Here is a 13,430-nt window from a genome sequence, read left to right on the forward strand (position 1 = left end):
TAGAGGAAATATTCAGTGTAGAAACAGTATTCTTAGTTGCCTAACTGTCTGTGTTCTCTCTGCTTAGACCTGTGACCGAATCAAGCAATCTGCTGCTGGAACAAAGAGGAGAGTGTTCATCATTGAAACCATGGGAGGTTACTGTGGATACTTGGCTACTATGGCAGGGCTAGCTGCTGGAGCAGATGCAGCCTATATTTATGAAGATCCCTTTTCTATACATGATTTGCAGGTAAATATAAAGTGACAGGTTGTTGTTTTTCAGTGCGCTACAGTTAAACTGAAATACAGCTTCCCGTTTCCTTGTTCATAATTTATTTAGAAATAGATTTTCTCCAATTACACACAGCAGCATGTTTTAGTACGAATACTCTGTTGTTACTGACTAAAGTGGCAACTTCAAGTAAAACTATAGGCAAAACTTTATGTATTTCATTTTGGGGCAGACCGTTTTCGGGCTCCGCTTTTCTCAGCGGGGATCGCTACCTTGATCCCCGCTGAGCCGGCAGATGACAGGTCAGTCTCTACACACTGTGCAGGGTCAGACCTGTCAGAGCGCCGCTCTCCCCTATGGGGGATCGGATGATGACGGACCGTAGAGTCTGTTGTCATCCGATCTGCCAGACGGATGGAAAATAGGGTTTTTCTCCATCAGACTTTGGCGGATCGGAGCAGGTCGGATGTCAGCGGGCATGTTACTGCTGACATCCGTGGCTCCATAGAGGAGCACGGAGCGCCCGTTCAGGTCTGCCTAAAAAACTGTCAGGCGGACCTGAATGGTCGTCTGCTTATGTGAAAGAGCCCTAAGGGAGGGTTACAACCTCTTGTTAAAAACATTTTTGCCAGCTGTGTCTCATTGCGGAGATTTTCCTTCACTTCCTGTCCCATAGCCGAAAAGGAAGTGAGAAGAAATCCCTGCAAATTATGGGAATTCCTTACCCCCCCCCCCCCCCACACCCCAGTCCACCAGAACTAGTGTCCCCATAGGAAGATTTCCTCTGTATTATTTTTCTGGGGACAACCCAATATTGGGATTTTTTTTTACTTTCACCTTCTACTTTAAATGATAATGGTAAATGGGACAAAAAGAGAGGGGGAATTCTACTCAACAGGGGCATAGACTGCAATGAAAACTGACAGGGGTTCTAATCCCTCTCCACTTTATCTAAAACAAAAAAACTAAAAAGTTTTGCCTTTTAGTTACTTTAATCATGTTAAACTGCAATAACTGAACAGATTTCTTCCTACGTCATAAATCTAGAAGTTGTATTTAAGAATAAAAGATAAGAGAATATAAAACTGAATGTCTACAAATTGTTGTTCTAGCTATAAAGCTGCCCGAAACAAAATAAAAAAAAGCACACATACCCTAAGATCTCTCCTTCAACGCAGTTTGTATTGGTGTGAAAATATAATAAAATATACACTTAACCACTTAAGACCCGGACCATTATGCAGGTTAAGGACCTTGCCCCTTTTTGCGATTCGGCACTGCGTCGCTTTAACTGACAATTGCGCGATCGTGCGACATGGCTCCCAAACAAAATTGGCGTCCTTTTTTTCTCACACATAGAGCTTTCTTTTGGTGGTCTTTGATCACCTCTGCGTTTTTTTTTTTTTTTTTTGCGCTATAAACAAAAATAGAGCGACAATTTTGAAAAAAAAACAATATTTTTTACATTTTGCTATAATAAATATCCCCCAAAAATGTATAGAAACACTTTTTTTTCCCTCAGTTTAGGCCGATACATATTCTTCTACATATTTTTGGTAAAAAAATCGCAATAAGCGTTTATCGATTTGCTTGCGCAAAATTTATAGTGTTTACAAAATAGGGGATAGTTTTGTTGCATTTTTATTAATATTTTTTTTTTTTACTACTAATGGTGGCGATCAGCCATTTTCTTTTGTGACTGCGACAGACAAACGATCAATGACACTGCCACAGTGAAGAACAGGGAAGGTGTGTTTACACACACCCCTCTCCCCGTTCTTCAGCTCCGGTGACCGATCGCGGGACACCGGCGGAGATCGGGTCCGCGGATCCCGCAGTCACGGAGCTTAGGACCGGGTCGCGAGAACGCCGGCGCGCTCACGACCCCACGGCTGGGCTTAAAGAGACACGTACAGGTACGTGATTGTGCCCAGCCGTGCCATTCTGCCGACGTATATCGGCGTGAAGGGGTCCTTAAGTGGTTAAACATGCAATGTCTGCTTCCCCAGGACATTGCTAAGCTTGGCAAGAAAATATAAATTTTCTTTTTATACAGTTACACCTGAAATTGGTAAGGAATGGGTGGGAAATATATTTCTGTCATATACCAAAGAGAGCTAGCATGTTGCCAGTGTATTCTAGCCTAGATTGTTGCTTTTTTCAAAAAAACATTTCCACTAGAGATGTATATTACAAAGAGTTTTGCTATGGAAGTTAATTTGACCAGTGCCCTGTATCTAGGAATTCTGAATCCTTGGTGGTGTGCAAAAGTGTCGTTTTAGAAGATCAACATCTGTATATTGAATGAATCGCTATTCTTCTGGGTCTCCAGCTGTCTACGAAGTGCATGTGTTCACATGCGGGCAGAAAAGTTCTCACAGCATCCATAATAGGCCCCAATAAACATTCACTTTATTAAAGTGGTTTTAAATTCAGAAGTTTTTTTTTATCTTAATGCATTCTATACATTAAGATAAAAAGCTTTTGTGTTCGGCCCCCCCCCCCCCCCCCCCCCACTTACCCATGCACCATCTCTGTCCATGGGTGTCTCGGCCATCCAGGACTCTCCCTCCTGATTGGCTGAGACACAGCAGTGGCACCATTGGCTTTCACTGCAGTCAATCAAAGTAAGTTAGCACGGCGCTGCACTAATCACAGCCAGGGAGACATTGTCCCGATGCTCGGCTGCAGAGATCGGAAAATGTCTACTCATTACTCATCCCTACTCTTTTCCTTTCTGGTGGAACAGTCATTAACAGGACAGGAAGTAAGGCGGAACCCCCAGATGGAACTAAAGAACTAACATAGCTCTTCCCCACTCTAATTGTGAGTGAGCATGCGCTTAAAAACTAAACTATGAGCACAAGAATTGTCTTTCAAACATATTCCTCAATAACCACAAAGGATATAAATCCACTATCTGTGCAGGAAATACCTTTGCAAACCCAGTCATTACCTTGAAAAAGTAGGTGTGACACAATCACTGTGTTGCACACAGCCTTTGTTGAGAGCAGGGCTGTAGGAGGAATCCAGCAAACCCACTCACAATAAACTGCCTACAGAAAACTATAGGAGAGGGCCGATACAAGACCAGTCACCTCGCACAAGCAGAGCGCGGGAGGAGCAGTGGCTGTTTTTTATTACAGGACGCTCATGCAAAAGTGCTAAAGATTTAAATTAGGACAGCTTATTAAAGTGGAAGTAAACCCACCTATCATTTTCAGCCAAGGAAGCTGCCATCCTGGCCTCTGTTTAATCTTCAACTGCCCTGATGCTGCACATGTGATCAGTTATGACACCAGCCATTGGATGGTGTTACAGTTTGGTTGAAAGCACAGCCAATGAGACAGTTAGCATTTCCGGCATGCCGGGAATGTAACTGTCTTTGGAAACTATTAAATCATTGGGTTTACTTCCGCTTTAAATGTAAATACTGTCCCTGGTGCTGATTTAAAAAGTAACTCCACTTTTGTTGAGAAAAAAAACACTCCCCTCTGGATCATCTGTGCAAATTACAAGGATTTTAACAAACTCTGTTGCAGATTCCTACCTTTTGTTGTTCTGAAGAAATCCCTGTGTGTTTGTGTCCATGTGAAAAATCTATTGGGAGTGGTTTCATAATTTATCAATCAGCTGCTGCACCCACAAGGCCCTAATGAGAAAAATGGCAGTGTCTGCATCCCTTAAGGCTGTGTTCACACTATACTACACGACAGCAGTACGACTTTCATCCTACTTTGCTCTGCGACATCTGTCCTACATTGGTCCTACATTGGTCCTACATCCATCCGACTTTCATGAACAGGATACTACTTTGAAACGACTTTGGGATAGTCTGACTTGTTCTTTGACCAATCAAAACAATCCCAGAGTGAGATAACTTCCTTTACTGTTGCTGTAATCACATGTGGATGTCTGGTAAGGACAAGGCTCCTACTTTGGTCCGACTTCAATGATATTCAATGGGCTGAAGTAGGATCAATGTCGGACCAAAGTAGTACAGGGAACGTTTTCAAAGTCGGACCGACTTGTGTCGGACCAGTTAAGATGGCTCTCATAGGGAAACATTGATTTTCACACGTCATGCGACATGAGCTCCCAATGTCGGAGCGTTTGTCAGACAAGTGTGAATCCGGCCTTAGACATGATTTCCTATTTGGAGTACCTCACCAAAAAATATATATTTTTGCTGCAGGGGGATGCAAACATTTGATTTGTACATTAGTGTAGACTTCTGCTAAAATCAGTGAGCCAATCACACAAGCAGGAAATGTATGTTTCTGGGGGGCGTTCTATTCACATTCTGTGTACAGAACACCTCCAGGCTGCCATATTGCATTTTACAGAAAATTACAGAGCTGCAGATTGAAAAGGAAAGGTAATTTTTAATACCATTCACTTACAATATAACTGGTGTCGCAATACACTATATTATTTATTTGCTTTTTTATTTTCCCCACAAAAGTGGAGTTACCCTTTAACCTATTGTCTCCCTCGTCACAGCATCTGATTGACAGCAGCAGGAGCCAATAGCTTCCACTGCTATCAATCTGTCCAATGAGGAGGGAGACAGCAGCGAGAGCCGTTGCTCTCGTGCACGGTGCTGGATCCGATCGGGCTCAGGTAAGAATAAGGCGGGGTCTGGAGAGATCTTGCAGTAGAGACGTTTTTTTTTACTTTAATGCATAGCGACTTTAGAACCACTGTGAGCCTTTCCTAAATGAACATGTTAAATTAACAGTGAGAGATCATATACCCAATGAGGAAAACAATGAGTGTCCTTGTGTTTGTCAGGTTAATGTGGACCATCTTATAGAAAAAATGAAAACGACTGTGAAGAGAGGTTTAATTTTAAGGTACGTCACATTTAAAAATATATTCTAACTGAATGTAAATCCTTTTCGTATAGGTTGTAACTTTGAGAGGTTGATTATTAGATTGAACTGAAATCACAGTATTTTTTTCTTCCCATCTCCAGCTGCCATAGCTGAATGTAGGTTGTGTTAGCCTCTGGGAGATCCTTAGTTACCTGCACCTGCAGCCAGTGATTCTCCAGGGTAATTCTATATCATACCGAGTGAGCTTGTCTCATCTTGATCATGTTGGTGCGAATACACTGACAGCTTCATAGGAGACAAATCTCTAAGTTACAGAACTTCATTTTTTCTTAACTCCCCTAAATACTAAACTGATCACACAGCAGAGGCACAATTATGCTTCTCAGGCCCCGTACACACGGCCGAGGAACTCGACGTGCCAAGCACGTCGAGTTCCTCGTCGAGTTCTGGGATGAAGCCGCCGAGGAGCTCGGCGGGCCGCCTTCTCCCATAGAACAACGAGAAAATAGAGAACATGTTCTCTATTTTCTCGTCGAGCTCCTCGGCGGCTCCATCGAGCCAAAACTGTACAGACGACAGAGTTTCTCGGCAGAATCCGGGTTTTGACCGTGTTTCTCGGTGAATTCTGCCGAGAAACTCTGTCGTGTGTACGGGGCCTTACAAGTTACTTACTCCTTATGGGTGATCCACAAATATGTTTTAGAAAAGTTACTTATGGGTTACCTAACAGTCATAGGTGTAAATGTTAAACACAAATCAGGAGCTATATTTAGTCAAGCCTTTTCTGCTTAATTTAGATGAATGAGGCAAGAAGCCTCAGCTCCCATTATGCATTATCATTCAGCCCAGGTTCACACTGAGCTGCGGGAATGAAGCCGTGCGAGTTCAGCTGAACTCGCACGATTTCACTCCAGCATGTCTGTCCCAATTTCGCCAGCGATTTCAGAGACATCTGTGCAGGTTTCTGCACAGATGTCAATGGAAATCGCACCCTAAAATTGCAAAAAGTAGTACAGAAACTACTTTTTGAAATCGGTGTGACAACGCAAATGCATTAAGACAGTGCCATTGCCGGTAATAGCCGCTGATTTGACATGCGATTTGATATGTCAAATTGCACCAATGACATATTTGCAAAAAAAATTATGAAAAATTTGTAGCGCTGTGTTCATAAATCATATAAACATATCCAAAACATGTAAATAATATAAACTAAATCACCACATGAAAAAGTGTCAAAAAATTATTAAACATGAGAATAAAAAGAAAATGTAGAAAATATATACTGCAGATTATATATTATCTCTAAACAAGTGTTTATCATCCAAAACCCACACCTAAAGTGTGGAAAGAATCAAAAAAATCAAGTCCATAAATTGTAGTGTTTTTCCCAAGTGTTTCAAACTTTTTTGTTTTTTACTTCAATACTTTTTTTTATTATTTTCTTCCAAATACAAAAGATACATATCCATATTTTACAATCCATACACTTTTGTGCACATACAAAAATTAATTACATAGACTAAAAATATCCATTAATCCCATTCCCTACCTTCCCCTCCCATCCTCCCTCCAATCTTACTACTAAAGTGCACACCAGTTTTATCCGTCCTTCATTCTTGGCTTATCCTTTCCAGGTTTTTTTTTTTTGTTCTTTGTCCATTTCCTTTATAAGATCCGGTCACCCATTACTCTATCCTTCTCATCTATCTTATTACTCTCCTCCTTCCCCCTCCATCTCCCCTTCTCCTTTTTAAAGTGAGAACCCTATTTTACTCAACCAGTGATCCCATATTGCTTTACATTTTTTTGAGATTTCCACGTCTAATCCAGGTTCCCCTCTCCTTCCATATTGTCCTATTTATTAGAAGAAGGAAAATCACCGCTCAAGGTGGGTCTGCTATAGGGTCATACACAGGTGTAGGATTCCAAGGGTGCTGGCAGTGCACTAGGCAAGCATGGGCGTAAAATGAAGGATGGATGGCCGCACTCCAAACCAAACAGGTTGTCTTTATTTAAACGAACAGCAAAACATACCAGATCACAGCAACAGAAACAGGAGGATAACCGACGTTTCGCACTGACTTAGTGCTTATTCATGGCTGAATAAGCACTAACATTGACCCATTATGTTACTGTAGGTGCATTTTGTGCTTGCCAGTTTAATGCTATCAATTTCCTCGCCTGGAACAGGCACCTTATAACTGCTTCTAATGTGTCCCTCTACCCCAATCTCTCCTCAATGCAACCCAATAGGCACACCCTGGCCTCAAGTTCCAGAGTGGTCCCAAAGGTTGCATTTATAATGTCTAAGATCTTAACCCAATATCTATGCAATTTTGGGCATTTCCACATCATGTGTATAAGGTCGCCTGTACTTTGACACCTGGGGCATTTATCGTCTGGCTTCCTTCCAAAGCTATGTAATCTCTTAGGGGTATAATAGACCCTATGGACCAAGAATAAATGGGAGACCCTTTGTGATGGAGCTAATGAGACCACTGTCCCTAATTCCAATATCCTATCCCATTGATCATTTGTTATAAGGCCAACATCCTCCTCCCATCTCTGTTTGTTCCTACTCAAATTCCCTTTTCCTATAAGCCGATCACTGATCCGCTCATATAATTCTGAGATGAGACCTTTCAAGACCCCTAACTTAATTAATCTTTGAAGATGTAAGAGCTTTTGCCATCTTACCGGCTGTGACTTAAATTGGACTTGTAGTGCATGTCTAGTCTGCAAATAGGTATAAAACATGGAATTTGGAATAGCATATTCACTGCTTAGTTCTGAGAAGGATTTTAATGTGCGGCCTGTGTACAATTGTGCCAGTCATAGGCGTGCGCAGCCTATTTGATTAGGGTGTGCACCCTAAAACTCAAACACACGTGTATGGATATATATACATGTATACAGACGCACACTCTTTTAAATAAATGTAAACAAACATTTTGAAATGTGTTAAAACTATTTTTAATATTTCGATACATTTTACATCTTATGGCAGAGCTGGTCAGAGGGAGAAAGTGGGGGTGAGAGGGGGAGATGGGATCAGTTGGCAGTGGTGGACGGGGATGGGATCAATGGCAGTGCTGGGGGGATGGAAGTGCTGGAGGGCATGGGATCAGTGGCAGTGCTGAAGGGGGGGGTGATCCGTGGCAGTGCTGGGGAAGGTGATCAGTGGCAGTGCTGGAGGGCGGGGGGTGGTCAGTGGCAGTGCTGGGCAGGTGATCAGTGGCAGTGCTGGAGGGGGGGTGATCAGTGGCAGTGCTAGGGTGTTGATGGGATCAGTGGCAGTTGTGGTGGGGGGGTAATGGGATCAGTGGCAGCACTGGGGTAGGATGAGTGGCAGTGCTAGGGGAAGGATGGGATCAGTGGCAGTGTTGGAAAGTTGATGGGATCAGTGGTGGTTGTGTGGGGGGGGGAGTAATGGAACGAGTGGCAGTACTTGGGGGAATGGGATGAGTGGCGAGGTTGGGGGGGATCATTGGCAGTGCTGGGGGTTGATGGGACCAGTGGCAGTTGTGGTGGGGGGGGGGTAATGGGATGAGTGGCAGTACTAGGGTGGGATGAGTGGCAGTGGTGGGGGGGTGGGGATCAGTGGCAGTGCTAGGGGATTGATGGGATCAGTGGCAGTGCTGGGGGGGGATGAGTGGCAGTGTTGGAAAGTTGATGGGATCAGTGGTGGTGATTGTGGTTGTGGTGGGGGGAGGGGGTAATGGGATGAGTGGCAGTACTGGGTGGAATGGGATGAGTGGCGAGGTTGGGGGGGGATCATTGGCAGTGCTAGGTGTTGATGGGATCGGTGGTGGGTGGGATTTGTGACAGTACCTAGGGGGGGGAGTGACAGTGGAAGGGGGGATCAGTAGCAAGGCTGGGGGGGAAATAGGATGAGTGACAGTGTTGAGGGGCATGAGATCAGTGGTGGAGGGGTGGGAACAGTGACAGTGCTTGGTGGGGGGGGAGATAGGATGAATGGCATTGCTGGGGGGCATGGGATCAGTGGCAGCAGTGGTGGGGGGTGGGATTAGTGGCAGTGCTGAGTGGGGGAGATAGGATGAGTGGTAGTGCTGGGGGGCATGGCATCAGTGGCAGCAGTGTGGTGGGGGGATGGATGGGATCGGTGGCACTCACTTGCTCTCAGTGTAAACTCCATGCTCGCTGTGTCTCCAGCTCCCTCCAGTTTTCACATGTCTTATCACACAGTGGAGACCTCCTCCGCTCTTCCTACTGAATCAGCTGGCTCTTCCAGTCCCCCGGACGCCATGCCCTCATCTGCCTGCTGCTGTAAATTCAATGGGCAGAGCTGTGGAGAAGCTGGGTGAGCGGTCCTGCAGGAGTTAAGTTACTTAGAACGAATGAGTCAGGGGGAGCTGGGAGGCAGAGCCAGCAGTTCTAGTAGCTGATGGAAAACAACACATAACACCAGGCTGGATGAGAGGGGCGGCATATAGAGCAACCGATGCTCTGCATTTTCCTCCATGCAGCCCCTGAATGCTCGATTCTGCTCCTCTGCCTCCCAAAGGCATTCAATGGCTGTAGGGTGGAAAATGCAGAGCATCGGCTGTTCTATATGCCGCCCGCTGCCCCTCTCATCCAGGTGTAGACAAGTATGTCAGGGGATTAGGGTGTGCCCAGGCACACCCGGCACCCCCCCCCCCCCCGCGCACGCCTATGGTGCCAGTCTAGTTATCCCAAGTTTATCCCATTCTTTTAACTTCCCCATGGCCAAGATTTCTTTCAGATACTTATTTTCCCACAGTGGGGAATATTCTGTAGGTCTCATATAGCCCAAAGCTAATTTTCCTGCTTGCCATATTCTTTCAATCATCTTTAGTGTTGGACTTTTAATAATTGGCCTCTAGGGTCTCTATTACAGATTTATGCGGGGACCCTATTAACATAATTCTCCCGCTTGCACTTCCTCCTCCTTCTATAATACACCCCCCCCCCCAAATGCTGTAGCTGTGCCGCCAAAAAATAACTATAAGGGTGTGGGACCGCCAGCCCTCCTTTGTTTGTTGGTAATTGTAACGTTTGGAGGCTAATCCTCACCTTTCCCTTCTTCCAGATTAGGGTCCTAAAAAGGGTCTCTATCTTTTTGAACCATAGATTATCAATCCATACTGGGGAATTATGAAGCACATAGAGCAATTGTGGCATCCAAACCATCTTAATCAAATTACTCCGTCCGGCTACCGAAAGTGGAAGACGTCCCCAGATATCCGCTTTTCGTTTAAATTTGCCCAAGAGTGGCTCTAAGTTGTTATTTATAAATTGTTCTGGGTTTCGTGTTACCACGATTCCCAAGTACTCCATCTTCTCCCTTATTTTTAATTGAGGGATTCCTACTCCATCCATATTGCTTACTGAGTCCACTGGCAAAAGTGTAGATTTTTCCCAGTTTATTACCAGGCCCGAGAATCGTCCAAACGCTTCTACTGTTTGCACTGCAGTTTTGAGGGAGGTTGTAGAATCTCCCAGAAAAAGGAGGATGTCGTCCGCATAAAACGCGACTTTTTCCTCCTCTGCCCCTCTCTGAAACCCCTGTATGTCCTGTCTGGATCTAATTCCAATTGCCAATGGCTCAATTGCCAGGGCAAATAAGAGGGGAGACAGGGGACATCCCTGTCTAGTCCCCCTTTCCAGTCCAAACGACTGTGAGTATTCATTATTGATTTTTATTTTTGCACTTGGGGAGTTATAAATAACTTTATCCATTTAATAAAGGGCCAAACCCAAATTTCTCCAAAGCATACCAGAGATAATCCCACTCTAGGCTATCAAAGGCTTTGGTGGCATCCAATGATAGGATAGATCTATCTCCTATATTCTCTGTTGGTATCTGTAAATTTAAATACAACCTTCTAATGTTAATACTCGTGGATCTATTTGGAATAAATCCGTATTGGTCTGGGTGTATACGTTTCTGAATATATTTATTTATTCTCGTTGCCAACACCTTGGCCAGAATTTTGACATCTGAGCATAGCAGTGATATCGGTCTATAGGATGATGTATCTAGCTGATCCTTTCCTTCTTTCTGAAGTACTATAATAGTTGCTTCTAACATTGAGGGGGGTAACCTTCCTCCCTCTATCGCCCAGTTCAGCACTTTTAATAATTCCGGAAGCAGCACCTCGCCATATTGTTTGTAAATCTCCGCTGGTAGTAAGAGCCGGTTCACACTGGGGCGACTTGCGATCCGACTTCATGTCGCCTCAAGTCGTCCCAAGTCACGCTGTAGAGAAAAACAATGGAAGTGAATGGGAGCTGTGTTAATACACACGACTCAAGGCGATCCGACTTCAGAAAAGGTTCCTGTACTACTTCAATCCGACTTGTAGGCGATTTGTACCCATTGATTTCAATGGAAGTCGCCTCAGAAGTCGGATCACTGTCTTATCTGAAGCTACTTTCCAGGAAGATAACATACATTTCTCAGGCAAATCTCTCCTGCCCCCTCCCTCCCCCTCCCTCTCCCAGAGCTGATTGTTGTTTTATTGGCCACTGGAAAGTCTCCTGTCCTGGAGACGACTTCAAGTTGTGTTGTAAATCGCCCCAGATCGCCCTGTGGTTCATGTTCAAGTCGTGTCGGAGTCGCCTCTGAAAGTCGTGCTGGAAGTCGTGTCGCCCTAGTGTGAACCGGCTCTAAGTGTTTCAAACTTAAACAAACATGCAATCTTCTCAAAACAACTTGATATAATGCTTCCACCACACCACTTGTGTTTGTGACTCTGCCACCTTAAGGATTTGCACTCATCACAAGAATGTGCCTTGCATTCCCATGCTCGGCATTAAAGCTTGGTAAAACCCTTAAAGGTCTCCTAGGCAATTCCAACAGTGTTCAGTAAACCAGTGTTCTCCACATGTAAGAATAAATAAGTGCTTGCAATAGTGAAGTACTGTAAAACCATTTATTAAAACGGCACACATAAAATCTCCAAATATTGCACTCACATCCTTCCAAGAAAAACAATATTTGTGAATGATTGCTATTATTTTCCCTAGCATAAACAAAAGAAGTTCCCCGTTGTATGGACAGTTACAGTTCCATTATTCCTAGCCTGGTAAGCCCTATTATGTCACCTACATTGTGACTTCAGTTTCACAAGTTGTGCTTGGTGTCACCTCCCACTTCTCAAGGTTCACTAGCTGCCCTTCCTTGTGATGGGCAGTCTCCTGACCAATAATGAGGCACGGGAGAGGGTATGAACAAGGGGGGGGGGGAAATTGTTTCCACACTTGGGCGCTACTTATTAAATGCATTTTTGCATAGACAACACCCCTATGGACTTTGTTAAAAGTTCTCCACAAAATATCCTGCCGTTTTTTTGTCTTGATCCATAAATATACAGTATGTTATTGTGAACCAAAAAATCTTATGGTGCTGGTTTTGCGTGCAACTTCATTTCTATTCATTTTAGCAACACAAAATATCTCTTAAACTGACATTTACACATGTGCATTACATTTGAGAAAGGTATCGGTGCATTAGTATACTCGAGTGAATGTAGACCATGAAATATGGCAAAGTTGTAGAAAATATGGTTCAACTTCACAGGACGGCACCAAGCTAAATTAAACCTACACACTGTAAATGTATTAAATCTGAGATGTTGTATTCACCAGAATTTTTTTTTGGCACTGTGTAATCAAAGAAAGTTAAAAAAGTAGCACACTTTGCCACAAGTTGGCTGAAATTACTCAAAATGCAACCCCATCCTTCTCAATGCTAAATAATGGCAAAAATTTACATTTCTGCAATAGATTCAATACAGCTCAAAAATCACCCTAAAATACGAAACAGTGTCTTCACTCCCTATCACTGTCATCAGAGCTATCGTCCAATGTACTGTAGCGCTTTGTTCTTTTTCTTGGGAAACATTTGCACAGTCTTGCAGACATACAGGAACATCTTCCAATCTCACATTTGCGTTGCTTGCAACTACAGGGAACTACCTGCAACATACATTCCGTGTCAGGATTTCTAGTCATCCAAGTTACTGTTAACTTCCCATCCTCGAGGTGCCATCCTTTACCAATGGGTGATGAGGCACACATTATACCTTTCAGAGAATGTCTCATTATGGCTGTTTGGTAGTTTGCCCTTTTACAGTTTGGTCACTTGTCGGAGGCATGGATAGTTCTGGCAAAGCTGCAGAATGCTTTGTATCTTGCATCATTCACATATTTTGCAGATGACTGGCCATAGAGGTGGCACACATATTTGTAAAGTAGTTCAAAGGTAGACTGGCCCAGGTTAAAACTGATACCCAGATTTGTAAATGCAGTCAGGTATTTCTCATTCTCGCAAGCAACAGAAAATGCCTTTCTTTTGTCTTTGCCATAAAAGGTACTTGTAGAGTCACAAC

General features: G+C 43.8%; 1 protein-coding gene across 2 annotated transcripts in view; it reads left to right on the forward strand.

Moving 5' to 3' along the window:
* The window catches only part of LOC120929398 (ATP-dependent 6-phosphofructokinase, muscle type), a 150,017-nt gene that overhangs the window by 121,060 nt on the left and 15,527 nt on the right, over nt 1–13,430 (forward strand). For both annotated transcript variants that reach the window (XM_040340800.1, XM_040340801.1), the window contains exons 19-20: nt 68–232; nt 5,009–5,070. In XM_040340800.1, the coding sequence (XP_040196734.1) occupies nt 68–232; nt 5,009–5,070 (227 nt within the window). The remainder of the gene's footprint in view (nt 1–67; nt 233–5,008; nt 5,071–13,430) is intronic.

This window comes from Rana temporaria, chromosome 2, assembly GCF_905171775.1.
Source record: "Rana temporaria chromosome 2, aRanTem1.1, whole genome shotgun sequence".
Classification (NCBI taxonomy): domain Eukaryota; kingdom Metazoa; phylum Chordata; class Amphibia; order Anura; family Ranidae; genus Rana; species Rana temporaria.